This window comes from Labrus mixtus, chromosome 17 (assembly GCF_963584025.1).
Source record: "Labrus mixtus chromosome 17, fLabMix1.1, whole genome shotgun sequence".
In the NCBI taxonomy this organism is placed as follows: Eukaryota; Metazoa; Chordata; class Actinopteri; order Labriformes; family Labridae; genus Labrus; species Labrus mixtus.
This window is the reverse complement of record NC_083628.1, coordinates 19,160,538-19,184,586: the sequence shown is the minus strand read 5'-3', so window position 1 is coordinate 19,184,586 and position 24,049 is coordinate 19,160,538. Positions and strand designations below refer to the sequence as shown.

The 24,049-nt window shown below is 46.0% G+C and overlaps 3 protein-coding genes across 3 annotated transcripts; 1 reads left to right on the top strand and 2 right to left on the bottom strand.

The window, feature by feature from the left end:
• The first annotated feature begins 323 nt into the window (after nucleotides 1-323).
• On the top strand, nucleotides 324-7,237 carry smyd1a (SET and MYND domain containing 1a). Its single transcript, XM_061060624.1, has 10 exons — nucleotides 324-585; nucleotides 3,213-3,389; nucleotides 4,443-4,656; nucleotides 4,747-4,877; nucleotides 5,110-5,148; nucleotides 5,338-5,524; nucleotides 5,618-5,710; nucleotides 5,797-5,960; nucleotides 6,704-6,872; nucleotides 6,968-7,237. Exons 1-10 carry the CDS (start codon nucleotides 449-451, stop codon nucleotides 7,088-7,090), a joined length of 1,434 nt encoding a protein of 477 aa, XP_060916607.1. The 5' UTR covers nucleotides 324-448; the 3' UTR covers nucleotides 7,091-7,237.
• An 888-nt stretch (nucleotides 7,238-8,125) lies between these two features.
• dqx1 (DEAQ box RNA-dependent ATPase 1) lies at nucleotides 8,126-19,234 on the bottom strand. Its single transcript, XM_061060611.1, has 12 exons — nucleotides 18,934-19,234; nucleotides 16,654-17,035; nucleotides 15,170-15,363; nucleotides 14,232-14,676; nucleotides 13,059-13,352; nucleotides 12,846-12,945; nucleotides 12,188-12,346; nucleotides 11,444-11,635; nucleotides 10,501-10,626; nucleotides 10,173-10,363; nucleotides 9,894-10,084; nucleotides 8,126-9,035 (listed from the first exon to the last, which is right to left on the bottom strand). The coding sequence occupies exons 2-12, from the start codon at nucleotides 16,978-16,980 to the stop codon at nucleotides 8,849-8,851; spliced, it is 2,406 nt and encodes an 801-aa protein (XP_060916594.1). The 5' UTR covers nucleotides 16,981-17,035; nucleotides 18,934-19,234; the 3' UTR covers nucleotides 8,126-8,848.
• A 1,005-nt stretch (nucleotides 19,235-20,239) lies between these two features.
• Nucleotides 20,240-23,782, bottom strand: thnsl2 (threonine synthase-like 2). The gene is made up of 8 exons (XM_061060623.1): nucleotides 23,560-23,782; nucleotides 23,215-23,409; nucleotides 22,884-23,036; nucleotides 22,539-22,784; nucleotides 22,042-22,190; nucleotides 21,284-21,409; nucleotides 21,036-21,190; nucleotides 20,240-20,726 (listed from the first exon to the last, which is right to left on the bottom strand). The coding sequence occupies exons 1-8, from the start codon at nucleotides 23,780-23,782 to the stop codon at nucleotides 20,501-20,503; spliced, it is 1,473 nt and encodes a 490-aa protein (XP_060916606.1). The 3' UTR covers nucleotides 20,240-20,500.
• Between the last annotated feature and the right edge of the window lie 267 nt (nucleotides 23,783-24,049).

Sequence of the window (24,049 nt, the reverse complement as noted above, 5' to 3'; positions counted from 1 at the left end):
TAATATGTCAATGTTGTATAAAAAGTGCTCTGCTGCCCCCAGGTGGCAAAAAAACTAAAGACTGATTTAAAGGGCAGAGTGGTTGAGTGATAGTGTCCACCTTCAAAAAAATACAGCACATACAGTCTCCTTTTCCTGTCATGTGTCTGACTGATGGTCACAGCTGCCCCAAGACCAAAATACCCCCCCGAAGGAACCAACCCAAAGAAGGGGACGACACCCACCAAGACCCCCTCAGACTCCCTCTACCTCACCCCCTCTCCTCTTCCTCTCTGGGGAGGTGGTACAACCTCAGAGGGTGCAGATTTATTTTTAGCTCCCTCGGGTCGGGCGAGTGCTCCTGAATGTTTGTGAGGATTTCTCCCTGCAGCTCGTCGAGTCCCTCGTCCCTCCCTCAGACGCACCGTCCTTCCTCTCTCTGTCTCTGTGCTTTTGTTCTGCCGGGACAATGACCGTGGGGAACATGGAGAGCGCCCAGCTGTTCGATGCCGGGAAGAAAGGTCGAGGCCTGAGGGCCACCAAGGAGCTCAGTGTTGGGGACGTGGTCTTCGCCGAGCCCAGTTTCTCTGCTGTGGTCTTCGACAGGTACAAAAGTGATCTTTTGTTTTCTTTAGATTTTAGGGACAGGTCAGAGGACGATCTTCTCTGACCCTCTGCAGGTGTGTTGTTGACAGCAGGTTTTCTCTCTGCTGTGACCTCATTTCTAGACGCCCAAGACACCAGCAGCGAGAGCTGTCGGGGTGTCATGTGAACTTGAGCATGACGTCCTTTTGGATTCAGTTTCAAAGGATCCTGACACCTTTCAAATTATTTCTTAAAACATTATCAAATCAGACCCCAGTGGTCTCAAACTGAGTGTCACAATCCCTGAGATATCCGTCGAACCTCTTCATTTTCTGTTTGTTTATACTCTACATGCTCCACAAGAAAAAGAGGTTTGACAAAAGTCAGACAACAAAGGTTTGTGTTGCTTTGTTGCAGATATTTGTTGCATGGAAACTGAATGCTGCTGTCAGAGTTTAGTTTGGACTGCGAGGACAGAAAGCAGACCTGCAGAGTCCTGAAGGCTTTGTGATGAAGCTGCGGATCACAATTACATTAATGCTGCTGAACCTTTCAAGACGCAGCAGCTTCAGATTCACTTTACATTTAAGGAGGACTTCTGCATTTTCAACCCAGGTTTTTTTTTTTTACATTTATGTGGGTCTAAGTTACTTAAAGGTACAAAAACTTTTGGAACTGCTCCACGTGATGTCTGCAGCTGAAAGCCACGACGCAGGCTGTGATGGCTGAAACGTTAGTCTTTGGGGCAAACTTACCAAACTTTCTCCTCTTAATGTTTTTGTCCCTGACAGACTCAGACTGTGTTTGTGTCTGACAACAACATCCAGATGGAGATAGACTTTTATGTTACAGAGGAATATGCTTCTTTCCAACCAGAAACAGCTGTTACATCACTCTCTTCAAACACACCAGACTCCATTGACAAAAACACTCATTTTATCTGCAGCCTGCATCAGTTAGTTTGTTTGTGTTGTTTACCGATTTCTTGTGCATGTGCAACCCCAGAAAACTGACCAATCAGAGCTGTGGTAAACCAGCAAGTCTAATGCTGCATTCAGGTGCTGCTCGGGTTGCCCGAGTTTACGAGTTGTTGTTCCGACTTCAGCAGGTGTTCATGTGCATTTTACAACTCGGAAACTCGTTTTTCCAATGTGTCCGACACCACATGAATGCACCACAAGACGAACTTTGATTGGGTGCAAAACATACTGTTTTTGTCAAAGCAGTTGGGTTGGTTCAAAGAGAGCAAGTTAAGAAGCCATTTCCAGTTTTGCAAAGGCGTCTTCATCTTACAATTTTTTAAAGGAGGAAGACGTTTGTTTCCCCCAAAGAACACAATTTACATCCACTTCATCCACAAAGCTCTATAACAGGTCTTTAACCTTACAGTACACTTGAGTTGCTGGTCTACCAATGTGTATGTGTGTGTATGTGTGTGTGTGTGTGTGTGTGTATGTGTGTGTGTGTGTGTGTGTGTGTGTGTGTGTGTGTGTGTGTGTGTGTGTGTTTGTGTTTTGATGTGACTTTCTTGATTTTAATGCAAAGTTCTGTTCAACACAATATTTATCCAACACAGAGTAACACACACACAAAACAAAAAGTAGCATCCAAAGCAGAGGTACACCAGCAACTCCTCATGTGCTCTGCGGTAAAATCATTGTTTTGGTCAGTGGAGTTTGGTGGCTTTGAAGAGAGAAACCTAATGGCTGTTTCTGGTGTAACAAGGAGCAGTCTGTCCGAGGTCTGTTCTCTGTCCCTTTGGACTCTGCAGAATAAACTGTTTAAACACACACACACACACACACACACACACACACACACACACACACACACACACACACACACACACACACACACACACACACACACACACACACACACACACACACACACACACACACACACACATACACACACTCTGTCGGGGCTTAGAGGTGTCTCTGTGTTGTTGGTTCCAAACTGTTGAATAAAGTGGATAAATAAATCAGTGTAATCTTGTTTAGAAATGTATTTTTACTTCACTTCAAGCTTTGGACGCCTCCTGCAGGAGCTGTGGTGATTAAGTAAATATTTATATGAATATGTTTTATTGATGTGTTACTGTTTGATTTAATCTCTGTTTGTGAATCTTCTTTAGTGTGAAATCTTTTTCAGCACCTTCCAGGACTTCAGCCAGGACTCCCGTCTGTCTGTGAACTGTCGGAGAAAAAACTGTGTTTTAATCTTTTACTTAATTTTATTGTTTAATGGTTCTATTTAAAGTCAGGGTTGGTAATTTCCTCCAGATCCACTTTTTCAGATTTTGGTTGAAATTGTCTTTAAGTCCTGACAGAAATTAATAACTCAAGTTCTCTGAAAAAGGAACAAAGAAAATCCATCATCTGTATCAGTTGTAAGCCTGTAAAAATGTTGACCAATGTCACTGGACCACACATTTAAACGGTTAAATATGTGTGCTTCGTTAAGAACAAGCTAATGAGACCATAGTTCCTAATTCAGCCCTCAGCCCTTAGATCAGATTGTGCATACACATGACTTTGACTGAGACAATCACAGTTTCATAAATGACATTTGAAGTGTTCGCTTTGTTACAAATTCCACAAAACTCCTTTTGTAAAGTTTGTAAAGTTTCTCTGTTTGTTTGCCAGTTTGTCCACTCAGGTGTGTCACAGCTGTTTCCGGCGTCAGGCCAACCTGCACCGCTGCGCTCAGTGTAAGTTCGCCCACTACTGCGACCGCACCTGCCAGACGGCATGCTGGGACGAACACAAGCAGGAGTGTGGAGCCATCAGGAAGGTCGGCAGGGCCCCCAGCGAGAGCGTACGGTGAGACATATCCATCATGCAGGGGAGCCGAGAGGACACTGCAGGAGAGATTAAAACATTAGCGGTAACCATGGTTACCAATCAGTTCCTTTATGGGGAATCTTTGAGTCCGAGAAAGAACAACGTATTTGTTTCTGCCTGAAGTCTGATTGTGTAAATCTAGGTTCAGCAAGGAAAAGTCAAGGTTAATCCTACAGACTTTGGTGACCCCGACTCTTCCAGTGTTCGTTGATATGTTGAGTGAAATCAGTGGCTGTTGGATGGTTTTCATTGACATTTATGCTCACATTTCTCTCTTCCTCAGGATGAAAAAGTAGCAGCATTGCATGAAATTTGTCCAGTACGAGTTTATTTGTTCCCTCTGCAGCGCTTCATAACCGTACTTTGTGCTCAGTGCTAACTATTGGACACCAAACTATAAATCCATCTCTTCCCCTCATACCATGTTGGCAACTTGCTGAGCGAAATATTCTCCTATGAAACAACTTTTTCCAGTTCCTACAGTGCTAACTTTATCATAAGTAAATATGTGAACTTTAAGCACTGAAGGAAGTGGAGCTCAGATTTGTTGGACGTTTTATTAGAACAATGAAGCTCACAGAAGGACAGATTATTAGTCTGATAATTATATGATGAAATCTTCAGAGGTTAAAGTTCAGAGACTGATTTAGCTGAGGTGACACCTAGCAGAGAGCTAGCGGCTCCCACCTGTCACTCAAAGAGGCCCCGCCCCCTAATTCTACATCCCTTCAAACCTAAATATGATGTAAACATGTGAGTTGTATAAAAATTCAGCCCATAGAGTTGTCATGTTTTTGTATCAGGGGTGTTTATTTCTGCTGTAGAGTTGGACATTTTAACATTGGGCTCTATGGGGATCAACTCACTTTTGGAGACAGCCTCTAGTGGTCACTTGAGGAACTGCAGTTTCTTTAGTTCTTGTATCTTGAGTTAAGAATTCAGAGATTAAAAAACGAGTTTGTTATCAACTGATATAAAATCTGTCGGTGATTTCTCGCTCTCTCTCACGCTCACTGTCTGTCTCCCGTCCAGTCTGGCTGCTCGGGTGCTGTGGCGTATTCACAAGGACACGGGCATCGCGTCGGACAGTCAGCTGGTCTCTGTGGACCAGCTGGAGGACCACGTGTCCGACCTGTCTGAAGAGGACCTGAAGCAGATGAAGACTAACGTGCAGAGCTTCCAGGAGTACTGGTCCTACGGCCGGAAGAAACACTCTGCGGAGGAAATCTCTCACATCTTCGGCATCGTAAGAATCAGTGTGGCATTAAGGACTGCAGATTGCATTTTGACACACACACGCACACCCCTTCTTCTTCTCCCCTCTGTGTGTCTGTAGATCAAGTGTAATGGATTCACTCTGAGTGATCAGCGAGGCCTGCAGGCCGTTGGAGTCGGTCTTTTCCCAAATCTTTGTCTGGTCAACCACGACTGTTGGCCAAACTGCACCGTCATCCTCAACAACGGCAAGTAGGTATCCAAACAACCCGACAACCACACTCATGAGTAGAAGGCCCAAAGACGCAGGAACCACCCGTCTTCTTGTAATGGAGGAATGCTACCTGGCTACACTAGAACAATCACAAGACCAGGTTTACTCTGGATTTGCACGCCTTGTCGATGCTTTACGCTGTGGTAAAAGATCAATTGGATATATGAAATGTTTAAAAATGTGTTCATGTGAATTCACTCTGTCTTTCAGCCAATCAGCTTTGAGTTCTGCTCTCCACTCTCAGAGGAGGTACGTCATATTCAATCCTCTCTCATAACAAAGTGAACCTCTAAACCAGTAGATACCGATATCATGGATGAATGCACCAAATTTAACAGCACAAACTGCTGCGCTCTGATCCAGCATTAGACTTGTTGCATGTATTAAAATATCAGAGACTAACTGCCCCCCCCCCCCCACCACCTCTCTCTGCCTTAGGATCGAGCTGCGAGCTGTTGAGAAAATCCCCGAGGGCCAGGAGCTGACGGTCAGCTACGTGGACTTCCTGAACCTTTCAGCCGACCGTCAGAAGAAGCTGAAGGAGAATTTCTTCTTCGAGTGCAGCTGTGAGCACTGCAGCAAGCACACCAAGGACGACCTGATGATGGCGCCCGCAGACAGCAAAGTCAGGGAGGAGGGCAACTGGTTTCAGTAAATATACGCTCTTCTTTTTTGATTCATGATCATATTAACCCTTTATATTCCTGTCTGCTCTCAGCCGTCTGCTGATAAAGTGAAGGAGGTGACCGCCTTCAGTAAAGACAGTCTGGAGAAGATTGAGGTGGCCCGTGTGAACATGGATTACCACGAGGTATGAAACACTCACAGCGTCTGAATGTCCTTCTCTGTCATTGTCCCAACAAGTCCTCCACCGCGTTTGGTCTTTTTGTGTCTCAGGTGGTGAAGCTGTGTCGTGAGTGTGTGGAGAAGCAGAAGGACGTCCTGGCCGACACTCACCTCTACACGCTGCGTGTGCTCAGCATGGCCAGCGAGGTTCTGTCATACCAGCAGAAGTTCTCAGAGGCTGCGGTCTTGGCCCGCAGGATGGTGGAGGGATACATGTGAGTGAACACAAACGGGGACGACACTGACGAAATCCAACAAAATCACAGACAAATGAATGTTTAAAAACTCATCATATATATCCAAAGAAACTTCATCTGTTAGCATTACATTGCATCAAAAGACACAAGTATATTCTAGACAATATTTTTTACAAACTTTAGGGTCTAAATATCAAACAGTTTGGGAGTTTCCCAACCCAAGTCCCTACAGACTGAGCTACTGCCGCCCCAAATAATAAGTAATGGCTGCAATATTATCCTTTGGGGCGAATGCACCAGGTCAGAGTATGTCAAATAAAAGTTGTTGTTTTGTGTGATTATTGGAATGAAAATGGATGTTGATACACAGTTTTTGTGTAATATGTTTATATATGTAAAGGATCTCAAGACAGTGCAGCGGTAGACAGGCAGCTTCTGTGCTCTCCAAACTGCAATTCATGTTTTTGTCTGGCATCTTTGAAGAGAGCCTTTTAACAGCTGTTTCCACTTGAAAATGAATCTTCCTCTGAATAAAAAGGTATCAGGGATCCTTCCTGTAATGCTGTCACACACTTAGAGTAAAAATCTGAGCCTGTCAGAGACAAAAACAACAACCTTTAGTGGATATTCTTTGATCAGCTGTGTCAATCATGACATTTGATCACAAACTAAAAGATTTGTTCCATAAATTAAAAAATACCTGATTCTGATTCTTCTCTGGATCCTTTGCCCTCTGTGTCTTTTCTCCTCCTCTTCAACAGGAAGTTGTTCCACCCCTACAACGCCCAGCTGGGGATGGCCATCATGAAGGCCGGGGTCACCCACTGGCACGCGGGCCAGATAGAGGAGGGTCACAGCCTGCTCTGTCAGGCCTTTGGGATCCTCATGGTCACACACGGACCGAACCACGCCATCACCCAAGACCTGGAGGTAAACCACATTCATGATGTCTGGTGAGAAGATTCTAAATAATCAAAAATATTTACGTATGGTAGTTAAATATTTCCTTTTTGTTCTGCGTTCAGTCGATGCGGGAGCAGACGGAGGTGGAGCTGAAGATGTTTAGGCAGAGTAAGGACGGGTATCACAGCATGAGGGAGGCGGCTCTGAAGAGTCCTGCAGCCGATGAGAAGGTCAAAGGAGTGTGATCACCGTGTGACCGGATCAAACCGCTCTGATGATCTCATGCATGTCTCACTGTGCACATGATGATGCACACAGTCTCTGCACCGAGGCTCTGAATGTGTCTGTTGAGTCACAACATGGTGCATGTCGAGGAAATCTGCAATAAAACAGGAGATTCAACATGTGTTGTGATCACTTGCATGATAACCAAGGCTAAGACATGAATGTGGAAATACTGAACTGCAGAAAGTTAGCTTTAAAAAGCAGAGAGACATAACTCTGTACGCACATGAGAAGTCTTGTTGTTTTCCTCCAGATCTGGTTGTTCACACCTGCACCTCACAGCGGGAGACCCTCCCTGTCGGACGGGGACGGGTAAAGTTGTATATATCCTTTGACTGAGGATAGAGATTGAAGAGCTCAACCAGAGACTGTCTGCACGCCACCAGAAAGATCTCAATGCACACAAAAAAACAGCTTCATTATGTTTTCTGTTCTCCAGATTGTTCTTCTCCGCTCTCTTCTTGAGTTTGTTACAACTTTACATGACTTATTAAATGAACATCAGGCAGATTGAAGAAGACTTGAAACTAGAGATTGAGACCATAAACTGAAGAGGAAAATGTTTAAAGAGGAAATCATCTGAGAAGTAGGAACATTTTCTCCTCGAGTCGCCCCCTGTTGGCCTTTAGAAGTATTGCAAATTTAACACCTCTGCATTGGCTTCACTCTTAGCTCTGTATGTACGTACACTTTTTATGCAACGTCCAGGTTTCTTACCTCGTGCACTAAGCTGTACTCTTCTAAATCTAGCATAGCACTTGTTGAGGTCGGTGGTGCAGGATCTGCTGCAGCTTACATCACAGTCGACAGCACGCGGTCCTCTGTGTGCTTTAAAGCTGGACCTTCAACTTAAACATTTTTTCTTCTGCACACAGAACCTTTACAAGAAGACAAAGTCCAAGCTGAAGTTTATGTGTTTAAAGGGGAATATCCCTAAACAAATATCACTGATGTTTTAAACATCTGATGCAAAGAAAAACAGAAATGCTGAGAAATAAATCTGGAGATTGCATTTAATACAAGACAGAGATATCACGTCGGACAGAGTGAGACTGCAGAGAAAAGACCTTAAAAAAGGCCGCTGTAGAGCGAGGAATCACTCGGCTGGGACGTGTCGGACAAATCCATTTAAAAAGGAGGACAAGAAAGAGTTTCATCGCTGACACAGATATAAGAGAGAGAAAGGCAGAACGAGGATCAAAACCAGGAAACGTCATACAAACGGTATCAAAAAGCTGGAAAAGATTCTCCACAGTTCGTCATCACAGTGTGAAGCTTCTGCATAGAAGTCGAACGTGCTCTGATGATCGTGTGCGCGCTCACTGCTGTAGTGTTTATTTTATTGCTTTTAAATGGAAAAGAAAAGACGTTGAATAAAGTATTTTTGTTGTGCTACAATCTAAAACCGATGTTTTGAACACCCCACAGACAGACACACAGAAATCCCTCATTAAATAAAAAATAATCTAAATAATATCAAGAATTAAGTAAACACGACAAAGGGAAAAGTATTTTCCAAAGCCACTGCATGTCAGATATATTAAGAGTTCATTTTTTTTATAGTAAAAGTCTTTTTGAAATCACATCCGAGAGATTCAACCTGAGATGAGATTTCAGATTTCGTACAAATTTCAGCTCAAATATTAAAGTGACCATGGTGGGTTCAGTGTCCTCTCCTGAGACATCAAACTTCTCCTCCTCCTTCTTCTTCTTCTGTCTCATTGGACGACGCAGAGCTCCGTGCTCGTCTCTGTGGCGTCCCTGTGAGTCCGGCTCTGCGCGTCCGACTCTCCGTCCTGCTCGTACGACGGCGGCTCCAGGCTCTGCCTCAGCTCCATCAGCAGCTCTTTGCCGTCGCTCGAGGGAAGGTTTCCCAGGTAGTACTGAGGTGTGAGCTCCACCAGCCTGCAACAGAGACGTCATCTTACTCTAAAGACAAAATAAAGAACCTAAAATCGTTTACAGGTGATTCAGCAGCCGTGAAACCTGTTGTTCTTTTCTCCCCTGACAGGCTCAAGTTGTTATTCAAGATTAAAAGCCATAAAAATATGGACCTTTTTCTGAAGAGTGAGATACTTTTTCTACATCCTCATTTTAAACGTCGCTAGACTCCATTGACAAAAACAGCAATTTAACCACACAGATCACTGTACACGCTGGTCTACATGTGCGTCCACTGGTTAGATTTTTTTGTGTTGATATCCGACGCAGGCGTTTTAAATGATAGCCTCAGATCCAACACAGTTCTTGTGTAACACAGTAAAACAAGAAATAACTCATCAAGGCAGCAGCCGACGAGCGACTCTCTGATCTGTAAAATTAGTGTTTTTGTAAATGGAGTTTGGCGGCTTCAGATGGAGCGATGCAGCGGTTTGTTCTGGTTTCAAAAAAAGCATCTTACAATCAATTTTAATTGACAAAAATGGCGTCAGTTTTATGTGAAGCACACAAAAAATAAAATGCATAAAAACAAGTAAACTCCTTTGTAACAGATAGTGACTTTAGTTTGTCTTCAATCTGATCAAACCTGCAGGAACTACAAATCAAGTGACAGACTGACGGACACGATGGACGACTTCCAAGCAGGCGGCCCAGGTCTGTGGCTCCTTTCCTGCATGTCATTCCCCTCTCACTCTCTCTCTCTCCCTAATTTCCAACCCCTTCCACTGTCCTTTCTCTCCATTAAAAGGCACAAAAAGCCCCCAAAAAATATATAAAAAATAATAAAAAAAATCCATCAAACAGTGACGCCGTCTGACTCACATCTGAGGGTGGACTTCAGAGGCGATGCGGATGCAGTTATCTCTGGAGATGGTGAACTCGTGGTAGAGCACCCAGCTGGGGGGGTCGGGGCGCGGCTGTCGACACAGGTAGGAGGAGAAGGGGTGCAGGTGAGCCACGTGGCGGTGAGTCAGAAGGAGGTAGTTACCTGAGCCGTCCACGTCGTGAGCCACCTGAAGACCAAGACAAAAACATGTATGACCAACAGCAAAGAGAGGAAACGCTGGAGGAGGTCTGCAGGATTGGATACACGGCGTTTACTTTGAGGAAGAAGCCCGAGATGAGCGCTCTTTTGATGTTCGTACAGTTGTCTTGGCATCCAAACGCAGGAGGAGAAACAGGAAGCTCTATCCGCTGCATCACCTCCAGAAGCTCCGCCCTGATCACAACAGCCAATCGTAAGGCTGCTTGACTCAGGAAGTTCGTCGTGCACCACGCCTCGTCTTGATTATCTGCAGACATCACCCAGGGAACAATTACTACTTCAGTACAACATGCTAATAAGACCTCAGCAAGTGTCAGAACAGACTTCACAGTTTGGTTCCAAAGTTACATTTTGTTAAAGTAATGAAGGCTGGAGTATACGTACGCTCTATGAAGGCTTTATAAATATTAATGAGAGTCATGTGATCTCCCTCTGTGTGCATTAAAGGTCTCCAGTGAGTGACAGCTGCCTCCTCTCTGCTGGGGTCTGCTGTCACGAAGCACGATGGAGCTAAAAGAGGAGAAAGAAATGAGTAAATGTTAGTTCTTGTTTTTATATCTTAAAGTCAAATTATGACGGTTTTAACCTCGATTATATTTTCACACATTTTGAGCTTTAAAGGAGAAATATGTAACTCTGACACCTAGTGTTTAAAATGGGTACTGTAGTCTGAATTTAAAACATTGTAGAGAGCTGTCTCCCCCCCCCCCCCCTCCTCTCTAGAGTCGATGCTCACTCAGGTCACCATGTGGTGGACACTGAAGCTTCAGTGTTTAGCCAGCTCTGCATCGGTCTGTAAACCTCTGTGTTCTAACCTCTCTCCATTTTTCAAAATCATCTCCAATATTGATCCTAGTTTGAGCACGTTTCTGCTCGTGCAGCTTATTAGAAACATGCAGAGGCTTTTTAGGTCGGGTACAATCACTTCTATCTGAACCACTTCTCTTGCCCGCTTCCATCACTGCAACACCTGTTGCTTTGACCTGATAACTGCTCTTATATCTGGAAAACCGAGGGGTGTCCAAAACGGGCCGTGTGGGGGTGCCTTAAAACCGCCTACCTTCTCTGGTCCAAACAAATCCAGAGCATTAACGACTGTGACTGTATTGAGTAGGGGGATAGCAGGTCAGAACTCACCTGTTCACCTTTTGTAATCAGTGGAACAGAGAGCGTGAGCTGGGTCACAAACATTTTTGTTGACTACTATTCTCTGATAACTTTGACTTTATGCACATTATCATGAGTAGATTATATTAGACCCCTTAATGTGCACACAAAACATTTGCAGAGTTTATTCTCCTGACCCTTGGTTCACTTGTTTAGCCACCTGTTAGCATAGCAGCGATAGTGAGCAGCTCATCCACACAGTCGTACTCGCAGGCAGCGATCAGCGCTTTGGCCAGCGACGGCTCCAGAGGAAGTTCGGACATGATGATGCCGACCTCGGACAGGTTCCCATCATCATCCAGAGCTGCCAGGTAGTCCAGGTCCTCCAGGGCCTGCATGAGGGCCTCAGGGGCTGAGCGACAGGGAGAGAGAGAGAGAGAGAGAGAGAGGGGAAATAAACATGGAGGACAGAGAAAGGAAGGTGATGTTCTCGGACTTGGAAGTGTAGATTCAAAACCAGCAAAAAGTCTCTTTGCTGCTGCTGTACACATCATTGATCGTGATCAGATGAGGCAACAAGGAAGTTAAATATTATATAATATAACCCTCTAATGCCAATGAACTGCAGCAGACAGGGTTAAAAGTAGAAACAAGTTTTATCTCTATCACTGTTTGTGTCTGTATCTTTCTCTCTGCAGCTATATGACATCACCATGGACACATCATGCGTTTAGTTTTGGTGTAAATGTACGCCTGTATGCTGAACGTCGTCTTCTGTTTGCTTAAAATGTTCTCACATATTACACACTCCTGAAAACTTTGAGAGAATTTCAGGAGGACGGCTCCTGAAATCGTCCTGATTTGGCCGTTCACACACATGCACCAAACCAGCATGAAACTATCCCCGTCATAGAACTCTTCAATGAGAATGTTTGTTTTATTGACAGTAGTTCATGACGGTTACCTGGTCTGTCCAGGAACTTGCACTGTCCCATGTCGGCGATATCTAGTCTCTTCAGCAGCAGCACCAAGTGGCTCAGGTTCTCCTCCATCACCCCCGGACAGTGAGCCTCTCCCATCCCCTCTTCATACAGAGACGGAGGGTAGAGACGGAGACACAGCCCTACAAGCAGATCACCAGGAGTTATGTTTAAAATGAACCAAAATAAAAACTTTAACAGCTAAAGCTTTCATTCTTTTGTGTGTAGAACTTAAATGCTTCTGTCTTACATCCTTACTTCAAAGCTTTTTATTGGCGTCATTAGGTTATACTGCATGATGTGTAAAATGCAGTGAAGACGCAGCAGCAGGGGGCGTATATATGTGTCACCGGTCAGGGCCGAGCAGGCTTAAAAATCAGCTGATTCTGGTCGCCCACTGATCTATCGGTGCACCTTTAGACTGAACTTTTCAGTGGCAGAGCTCTAAGGGTTAAAAAACTACACCAAGTTGACTTTGTCCTCCATGCTTTAGAACAGCTGGATCCACAGAAAATGTCCCTCTTTATCCCACCACTAGGGGGGAGCCAAAGTGAAACCTATTCAAAGGCTTCATCCAGAGACTGACACTGTTGAACTGAATCCGCAGTTTCACCTGAACAGCAGCAGAGTCCGCTGACCTACCTGGGAGGGTGCTGTTCACTCTTTGGGTTCTCATGTCGGCCTGATGTTTGCTGATCGCCCTCAGCACCTGAGAGTTGGCTCTTATTTGTGGATTGTAAACCTGCAGCAGAAAATCAGGGAGAAAGAAAAATAGTTTAAATCAATGTTTCACCCTGCATTAAAATCTAAATGTTTAAATTTATTTGGTTTTGGTTTATTAAATCACAGACTCACAGTTTTGAGTTGAAGGCCGGTGTCGATGACGTAGCGGATCGCCGGCAGGGAGAAAGAAGCCTCGGCGAGCGTGTCAGTGAGGAACACTTTCCTTCTGACTCCAGGTGGACCTCCGGCTCCCATCGCTGAGGCGTCCGAGCTGTCGTTCTCCCGCAGCGTGGAGGGGTCGGCCTCGTAGACCCGCTGGATCTGCCCGCCCAGCCCCGCATGGAGGGGGACCATCCTGAGCGCACCGAGCTGAGGACTCAGAGCCACACACTCCTTCTCCAGCAGGGACACACACTCCTCTGCTTCCTGCATGGATCAAAACAAAGACGTCTCATTTCATTTTTAATCACCCAGCATTCACTGTGTGGGTTTATCTCAGCTGACACATGTGACACACACACACACACACACACACGCACGCACGCACGCACGCACGCACGCACACACGCACGCACACACGCACGCACACACGCACACACACACACACGCACACACACACACACGCACGCGCACGCACGCACACACACGCACACACACACACACACACACACACACGCACGCACACACGCACACTGCTCAGTCTTCAACAGAAACCAGGACAGATGAGAGGTGAGAGTCGGGCAGCAGGAGGTGTGGTGATGTTGACTTAGAGGGAGTTAAATGTGCATCCTGCAGAGTTTAAGGTCAATATGTACTGAGAGCTTTGCACATCATGGATGGAGAATACACAACAGATGTGTGTGTGCCTGCGTGTGAACCAGGACACCAGACACCTGCAGACTCTAGAGGACTCTCAGGTGGAGGTGTTCTCTTTTTAGTCCTCTACAAGACAAAGGAGGTGAAACTCCACAACACAAAAGTGTGAACAATGCTTTGAAAGGTTTTTTATTTTGGTGAAATGAGATCCAGACCGATAGACAGTTTAGCAGGTAATAAGTAGAGAAGGTAGACTGACACCTAATTATAGTGTTTCCAAAATGTGCTGACTTCTTAAAGACCACATGATGTTCTCTTAACGTCCACAGGTGTCATTAAAAAACAACCATTTTCTGCTCAAACTACATGCTGATTGTTTTGCAGACTTTCAGTCAAACTACGATATTCTGAACAGGATGTGACTCCAGAACAACTAAAGACCTCTGTGACCTTTTTGAAATGTAACAAAGAGTTGCATGAAACATGTACCTGTGCACTGGCCAGAAACACCATCACGTCTCCTTCCTCCCCCCTCCTGTGCAGATCCAGCACCATGTGACACGCAGCAGAAACCGGTTCCTTCCCAGCGGAGAGCTCCCGGTACAACGTCTCCACCCGGCTCACCTCAACAGGCCTCCTCTCCTCCTCTTCCTCACCCCCCTCTTCATCTTCATTAGAAGGGGGGACACCGTCCAGGCTGAGGTGAGGGACCGACGGGCCCAGGAAGGCGGAGAGGCGCGGAGCCAGCGTCGGGTGAGTGAGCAGGACCACCCTGAAGTTATCGGGTCTCTGCCTGCAGACGTCACACAGCAGACCCAGCAGCACGTCGGTGGGAACCGTCCGCTCCTGCAGCTCGTCCAAAACGACGACGCCGTACTGATGCAGCAGGGGGTCTGACATCATTTCCTCCAACAGGAGGGTGTCACTGACAAACCTGAGGAGAGGGAAACCAGGACATTTGAAATCAGCAAAGATTTCTGAGTGATGGGGCCAGACACATTTAAATAAAAACCTGAAAGGCAGAATAGATGAAAGCGGAAACTTTTCTTTATAATTTAATAATTATAGAGTGCAGGAGAGGACACAGGGATCATTTGTCCCAGCTAAATCGCTTTCACTCCCACCCTGGACAGGGACCTGCAGGGGATCAGAGAACAAAGAGTCGAGGTGCGGCTGCAACAATATCAGAGAAGACTCGTGTAAACCAATGAAGCCGTCGACATCACCACAGGGAGGAGAGGACTTTTGTACATGACACAAATGAGGTCAGAAAATAAAATGGGGCATGACTTCTTTCTCGACAATTTAGACAAAAAGAAAATCCCCAGGAGGAACTTCAGTTTTTAAAACCAGGACAGGTTTCCACCGTGTGGGACGTTAGAGGCAGAGATGTAAACAGCCACTTGGTTGGCTGAGAGATCCCCTACCTGAGCATGGTGTCAGGTGTGCAGCTGTCATCATGAGACACTCTGTATCCGACCTCCAGGCCCAGACTCAGGTCCATCTCATCAGCGACACGCAGAGCCAGACTCACCGCCGCCACCGAGTACGGCTGAGAGCAGCAGACCAGACCCTGAGAAAACTCGTAGGACAGAGCGAACTCTGCACACCACTGAGGAACCTGCAGGACGAAGGAGGAGGAAGAGAATTCTGTTTTTTGATACTTTCTTTTTCTTGATATTTTCAGAGTAAAACAAGACAAAAGAAAAGAAGGGAATAAAAAAAGGAAAGAAAAGAAAAAAGGTAACCTGGGCCATACATTAGTCAAAATACACAAATCAGGGTTTTTTAATTAAGATGAGTTGCGTTCCGTACAGTACATATTCCATTTCTAGGAGGAAGAGAATTTTTAAAAAAAAGGTCAACAAGAGCAGGAAGATGCGACAGAATACAGACCCTAAAATAAGTCACTCAAGTCTGACAGCTTCCAGCTTTTGTTTGGATCTCAAATCGACTCTGAAGAGCAAAATAAAAAGGAGCCCCAAACTAAAACAAACAAATAATGCCACCTCCTTCCCCTTTCATGTGCTCATCTGAACCTCTGTAAATATAGAGAATATAGATGCAACAAAACGCTGACTAATCTAAAAGTCAAACAAAAGGAAACTAGTTTCCAAATATTTTCTAAATAGAAGAAAAGTTCAAACATGTTCCGGGTAAAAAGTGAAAAGAAGGAACAACGATCTGCACACCGAGGACAAGGGACGCTTCGAGCCTAAATTTAGAGAAAACACTCGACCTCGGACCAATGTGAACCGCTATCGTTTACAACGATAGTCGAGAAGGATGATCACATTGATCAGGCTACACGTCATGTCCAGGTTGTGTACCCGTGCTTGTATTCCCACAATAATTGAACCGAGCCAAAGGCCACATCATCCAACCGTGTCAGGGCCAAGGAAGTGTACCGTGCTTGAGCAGGGATTGGAGTACTCACACCGGTCAAACAAACTGGACTTCGGCGGTCAAACCTGCTTGGGCCCGGTGAGGATTACCTAGTGTGAGCGTACAGAGAGGATGTTTTTTCAGTAGGATGAAGTTTAAACGCTGCAGGTGGAGGTGCAGGGAAGAGTTCCCAGAGTGTAATGAAGTGAGAGTTCAGGTTACAGCGGCACAGTGTAAGGTTTAATGTTCTGTTCATTATCCGCCTGAGGGGAGTGAACCCAGGAGCTGCCGTCATGAGAACCAGGACACCACAGGGAAAGTCCAAACACAACAACACACACCTCTGCACGCTCTGTCACCAGTTGGTTGTAGGATATTTTACTTTGAGGCTGGCAGGAAAAAGTCCAGATAAAGTCGGCAAAAAAATCCGGCTTTTGCACCTGAAGCTCTCTGGGAATGTGTGTATGTTTAAATGTTATTTTTTAACCTACACCACATGCTTGCGTGTGTGTTACTTCCTGGTTACCTGTGTGCTCTTCCCCGCCCCGCTGGCTGCACTCAGCAGCACCATGTTGTGGCTCTCCAGATGCTCCAGCAGACTCTGCCTCAGTCTCCACACCGGAGACTTCCGCCTTTCCTCCAGCAGAGAGTAGTACCGAGAGGAAAACGGTAAACCATCGTACGGGTTCACCTCCAGGTCTCCCAGCCCGTCCTCCTCCCCACCTTCTCCCCCATCGTCTAAATCCCCCGAGAGCAGGGACGACACGGAGAGGGAGTCCAGGGCGGTGTAGGGCGGGAGACGAGACCCGGGGGAGAGGGAGGCGGCAGGGGGGTCTGCTGTTGGTGATGACATCAGCAGCAGGGGGTGGGGGGTGAAAACGAAGCGAGGGGGGTGCTTCACAGATTACCTGGAGAGAGAAAAGGGGGACAGGTGGGGTTAGACATTTCACCTGCAGTGTATCAGTGTACCAAAGACAGGCTGGAGCTAGCTTAAAAGGGTAAAATGACTCGGAATAATTGAGCTCCGGCCGATTGTTTGCTGTCACATCTCTGATTCTCTTCTTGTTTACTGATGCATTCGGTTATAAAGCCGATGGGTTGATATCTCTGTTACTGACGGATTCTCAAACACATGCGCGGTTGGCTGCAAACAAGGGCCGACTTGTGCAAGTGTTGATACACATTGCAAAAAAAAAAAAAACTTGCCACAGATGTCATTGATGGTCTAACATTAGTCCACATTCAGCTGTCACTCCGGTGCAGAGCCTGTAGAATGGTGTTTTTGATTCTGATACCAATATATTTCCCGCAGGGCTATAAGCCTTGAGCTAAGAGGTCAGGGGTCATACAGCGAATAGCAAAAATATTTTAGGTGCAATTCAGGGACGACAAACATTAAGGTATAATAGATCTCAGGGGCCACCTCATATCCTGTCTCTACCAACGAGGCCCTTCAGAGGAACCTGCAGCATGTCTGGTATTTAAGGGAGGAATGTCAGCTCCACCCAGACGCCATCGAATGTGTGTGTGTGTGTGTGTGTGTGTGTGTGTGTTGGACAGCTGCGACAGTGTCTTTGTAACACTGTGAAGTATTACTATTGCTGCTAGTATTGCTGCTGAGGTCAATGTCGGAGCAGGCCGTGCATGAATGAGGACGGCGGTGGTTGTGGGGATGACCGATGGCGGTGTCTCGGCGTCAGAGTCGGTCGTCTCTTAACCTGAAAGTCGGGGGTTCGATCGCCAGCTCCTGCAGCTACATGTCTGATGCCTTGACACTTAACCCCAAATTGCTCCCCCTGCTTCATCGGCGTATGAATGTGTATGAAATTCAGAGTCTCCAGTTAACCTAACGAGCATGTCTTTGGACTGTGGGAGGAAGCCAGAGAACCCGGAGAGAACCCACACATGCACGAGGAGAACATGCAAACTCCACACAGAGAGGCTCCTGTCAGACGGGGATTCAGACCAGGAACCTCCTCGCTGTGAGGAAACAGAGCTAACCACTGCAGCACAATGCAGCCTTATTCATCACAATAATGAATAATCTCTTATTGTATTTATTTATTTATTTCTATTATTCTCTCTCCTCCTCTCTATTGCTCATCTAACACTTAAACCCTGAACCTGTCCATCCAGATCCAGACATGACTGTAACCATTACAGTTTGTCTGTCTACTGTCTCTCACTTTCTTTTTGTCACTTTCACAGATTCAAAATGATCAACATACATTGTGATTCATTTAATAGACTGTTGTTGTGGATGCATTAATTATGACATTATAACCCTCCTTGGATACATTGAGCTTCTTTGTCATGCTCGTGCTGCACATGTCCTCCTATTATGTCTGGATTTAGGATTATCTATGATTCACCCATGGGTGGAGCCATAACTCCAGTTTAAGTACAGGGCGATGAGCTATATATAGAGTCAACAAAGGACGCTTTTAAAGCTGAGTGTTTATTTTACATCAGGGGACAAAAAGCTTTTCATCATTATAAATAAAAACAGAATTCAAAGTGATTCCCTTTTTTTGTTGTCATCATCATAATCATTTTTATATAACATTTATTGGTTAAATGTAAAATCTTTGTTTATCTGTTGGTCATAAATTAATGAGCTAATTGGATTTTCAAAATAAAATCCTTGACTTTCAGCCCACTCAGGTCGCTTTCTCTTCTTTTCTGCCAGGAGCGGTGTGTCAGCTGACAGTCACAGGCGGCCGATACGTCACAGAAAACCACCTTAAATCAAACAATAAGGTCCTATAACAGTAATGAAGTGTACTCAGGTGTATCCGTGTCTTACCTGAGAAACATCAGGTGAATAAACAGCACCGACAGTCCGACCTCAGCAGCCCTCTGTTGTTGTGTCGCTTTACTCCGCTCCGTGTGACGCTACAAACCGGCTTCACATACCGGATAACGGCTCCACAGTCACCAGGATATCATGAAAAGGTAGCTCCACAAGTCGTTGTCCGTAAATAATTACCAATTCCGGTAAAATGCCTGTCGATAATGATGGTTAGAGACGCAGGTGTGAGGTGTCCACTGCTTCTTTTAGCTAACAGCCGCCATGTTTGCCGTCGAGCTGTCAAACGTCGTGCTGCGTTCAGGGCACCTCGGAAAAATACACACCATACGGATATCCAATATTCTTTTTTTTCTTTATTTTTTTACGGAAGAGGATTAAGGCCAGGGCCAGACATTTAATGATTGGAGGAATATATTTTTTTTTCTCCATTATGCATTTCGAGAAAAAAGTCGTAATGTCTAGAATTACCGGTGGTCTAAGTCAATTAGTTGAGAGAAGAATGAGAAATGTTAAGAACAAATTAAAATAAAGTTTAAAGAATAAAGTCGAAATATTGCGAGAGAAAAAAGTTGGGGCCCCGGTAGCCTGGTGTGGTTGGTCCGCACGGCCCATGTGTGGGGGGCTGTGGTCGTCCAGGCTGACGGCCCAGGCTCGGGCCTGACCTGTGGCTCCTTTCCCACATGTCGTTCCTCACTCTTTCCCTGATTTCGCACTCTACACACTGTCCTGTCTGTAAATGGGGGCATGAAATATAACTCAATATATGATTTTCTTTAAAACAGTGAAATAGTGACAGAGGTGTGCACTGAGGGACACGGGAGGTACTGCAGAAGAGAACCTTTGTTGATGCTGAAGTGCATTTTATCATAAACTAAGAGTCGCCTCTTACTGGCCATTGGAAAGAATACAGGTTTGAAGCACTTGCATAGGCTTCACCTTTGAAGTCAAAATACTACAACCAAGGATATGAGGTAAAGTGTTTATGGGCATTTTCAGACCGCAGGAACTTTTTCATAGTTCTAGGAACTGTTGGAACCCTCCCTTTTTTAAATTGATCCTGCACTGCAGGATCTATGAACTATTTTAGTTCCTGGAATCCCGAAAGTCAGAAAAAAACTCTCCATGGTGTGTCGTTCTCTGGGAACTTCCCAGTGGATAGTTCCTCTTTTATAGTCCCCAGAACTGTTTGGTTTCATCATTTAGGTATTAACTATTTAAAAATGACACAAATCCAATTTCTGACGAGAGATTTTGAATCTTTTAAAAACATTTTTGAGGCAATTAAACTTCCAGAAGAGTGCATGGTTTCATTGTTTCACATTTATTTCCATTTGACTTTAATGATAAAGATGAAACATTGTGAATTGTTGGATGACTGCGTGAATAAAAAAGATGGCCTGATTTTACAACACTTAAGACCAAAGTCCAAAAGAGAAGCAACAAGAGAGTCTTTGTCGGCCCAGATAAGAATGTGCAGAGATCAAGGACGAGCTGAGAGAGTCACCTGACCTCCCCTTTAAACTCTTCATCGTCTACTTTTCTAAATAATATATTTTTTAAATCAGCTGTAGTAAGTCCCGTTGGTTTTCCTCACTGCACTCACAGACTGGATCTGCTCTCTCAGTCTGTGCTCCCAGTCTTTGCACCAGTTCTGGCTCCGCTCCAGGTTCTGGTAACGAGTCTGCAACTTGTCCAACGCCAGCACGGCCTCAGGTAGGTCGAAGGTAAGGCCCGCCCTCTGCACGGCCGTCTGGAACTTGGCTGGAGAAGCCGTCGCGATGTAACACCTGCAACAAGAGATTTAGTAGAAGCTTAGGATCTCTCCCACTTTAAGTTGATTTTTTGACCTCGGGCTAGTGACAGAAACAAAAACTTGAAATGGACAGAAGCACAGAAAGATAATGCTGCAGCCATTGAAGCCTGTTGCACTGCTCCTGTGAAGAGTAATCCCCAAACTGTTACTCTTTAAGACCCAAAATTACAAAACAAATTGAATTCCTTCTGTAGTTATAGACGCCCTGATTATCTCTGCCATGAAGTCAGATATCTCTGTTAATACAGTAAGTGGTTGAACTGATGGACACAGTATATTCGACCTGTTGATTTGGGCGTCATGAGGACGGTTGTAGTGATGCCAGACAGCCACAGCTGTGTGTGGACACAACACATACTGGTTCTCCTCCCAGCACCTCCTCATGGTCTCCAGGATCCCGTCATCACTCACTGAGCCTGTCGACAAAACCTGTGACAGCTGAAAACAGAAGGAAAGATCAGGACAGGACAATCCTCACAGGGTAGATCCACGGTATATAACCGTCTGGACGTAAAGAGTAACAGTTGGTACCAGTTTGTGTTGGTTGGCAGGCAGAGAGTGTCGATGTGATTGTTGAAACTCCTCCATCATCGTCTTCACTGCAGCGCCGTCTTTCCCCAGCAGCAGCCAGAACACTCGCTCCATGTTGTACGGGTCCTGAAAGAGACCAGAAAAGGGTTTTCTTACACTGCCATGTTATTGTCGTGTTTTTTTATTGACTGTAGGTGTCGCTATAAGACGACAGCTCAGGTAGAAATTGTAGGAAGTCACTCTCCAGGTGCAGGTGTTGGAAGGGCTAAACGTTTTTGACCGCTCAAGCTGAGAGGTTTGCCGTCATTGTTGACTTTGCTGTGCCTCTGCAGTGTCAGCCAGCTCATTCCTGGATCAGGTGTCTCAGTAGTTCAGTACGAGACTGACCTCTTTTTACCGGTCCTAAAAAACACAAGTCAAGCACCGAGCATACTTGTGCCCTAATTCAGTGGTTCCCAAAGTGAGGGAGGGGACCCCCTGAGGGGTCGCAAGACACTGGGAGGAGGATCTCGAGATGCCCTCCAAAAACAGATACAAATGTGACATGACCTAAAATTGCATTTTACCCATTATTGTGAACTAGTTCTTAAGTGAGATTTGTGCTGATCGGGGGTAGCACTCACACCTGTCAGATCGGACCCTCGCTCCACCTCGTCCCACTCCCTCATTTTCAAAGAGTGAAGAGAAGAGAGAAAAACAGAGAGGAGATGAAATACTTTCTCCTACCTGTAAACACTTAGGGGATTATTTTTCTGTACCTGGATGTCTATGGCAGGAGCCAGAGTCTGTGTGACGCTAGCCGCCATAGAGAAGTCACCGCTGGTAACCGTCCTGTGCACAATGTCGTTTGAATTCACCATGGCAACCAGCTTCAGGGGCAACCCCATCTGCTTCACAATGAAGCCAGCTGACACACACACACACACACACACACACACACACACACACACACACACACACACACACACACACACACACACACACACACACACACAGAGAGAGAGAGAGACTTAAGTCAGTTACTCGTCTGAGTCAGAATATTAGAAGCTGGGGCGTCTGTAGCCTAGCGGTTAGTTTGTGGGCCCCATGTACTGTACAGAGGCTACGGACCCTTAAGCGAGGGCCCGGGTTCAAATCTGACCTGTTGCTCCTTTCCTGCATGTCATTCCCCACTCTCTCTCTCTCCACTGTGCTCTCTACGATAAAGGCATAACAAAAAAAACAAAAAAAACGCCAAACAAACGACTGAACCCACCTGCGATGTTTCCCGCCCCTCCTGTGGGCACCACCACCTCCAGCTCGGGCAGGTCTCCGTCAGCCTCCTCCGCCTGCTGCTGCACGCCGCTGAGCTGCAGGTAGGCGTAGACGAAGTGAGCGAGCTGGACCATGACTCTGGACCAGTTCACAGAGTTCAGACTCATGAGGCGGTAAGACTTCACCAGATCCTGATCCGCAAACAGACGCCGCAGAGGCTGGTCGATGTCGTCCGAGCTGCCGTCCGCTACGGACACACCAAAAAAAAAAAAAAAAACAGCAGCGAGTGTGAAAAATGGAATCCATTCCTAAATAGCAACGGCATCTTTTACTCCTTTAACTTCACCTGCGAACACGTGGACGTTATCCTCCAAACAGGTGACCATGTGTTTCTCCTGAACCGGAGTGATTCGTCCTCGAGGATAAACCACGACCACGTCCAACCCGCACAGACCTTTAGCGCTCTGGATGGCCGAGCCGCCGGTGTCTCCTGACGTTCCTGCAGAGGGGAAAGATGTGACACTCTGCACGCTCCTGATGCTCCCTGACCATGCACATCAATGTTATTATTTTACATTTTCAACCTCGAGCCCGACAGAACAAACGAGCATGATGTCGGCTTTTCAGTTTCCATTCTTAGCCGGATCTTACATGGAGCCCCAGGTGTTGGTTCTTACCTACAACCACAGTCGCCCTGTGCTTCTCCTTCTGCAGAAAGTAGTTGAGAAAGCGCACGGTGCAGGTCATAGCCAGGTCCTTAAAGGCCAGCGTCTCTCCATGGAAGAGCTCCAGGACTGACAGACCCCCCTTCAACCGGGCGATCTGGACCACCTCTGGCACCGAGAAACCCGACAGAGCTTCACCCACCAAGACTGAGACAGAGGATGGAGGAAAGGGGATTATCTTTTGTTCTTTATTTTGATCATTGTTCTGCCTTGTGTTGTAACTTAATTGTCTTTTTCTAACTTCTCTTTGCTCGACTCGTTCCATGTGAACAGCTTGTAAACATTTCCTCTGCTCACCCTGCAGGTCGTCTCTGGGGATCAGCTGAGTGGGGATGAACAGCGAGGCGACCTCCACCACCAGCTGGGTGTAATCCAACCCCCTCCATCCTCTCAGGGTCTCCGGGCTGAGCACAGGTACACTCTCGGGCATGAACATCCCCCCGTCGGGAGCGAAACCTGAAAGCAGAACATCCCGGAAGTCCCACCCACAGACCCCGCCCCGAGTGCTGCAGTAGTGCATCGGACCTGCAACAAAAGAAAGAAGAGCGTTAAACACAGACATGCTCCATGCTCTGTTATAGAGCCCGACCGATTTAGTTTTGCTCTGCCTCTGGTCACTTCCTGTCAGCACCTGTGCTCTGCCTCTGGTCACTTCCTGTCAGCACCTGTTCTCTGCCTCTGGTCACTTCCTGTCAGCACCTGTGCTCTGCCTCTGGTCACTTCCTGTCAGCACCTGTGTGTCCGATCAGACTGAATCTGTTAGTTTGCACTTCCTGACGTTGTTTCC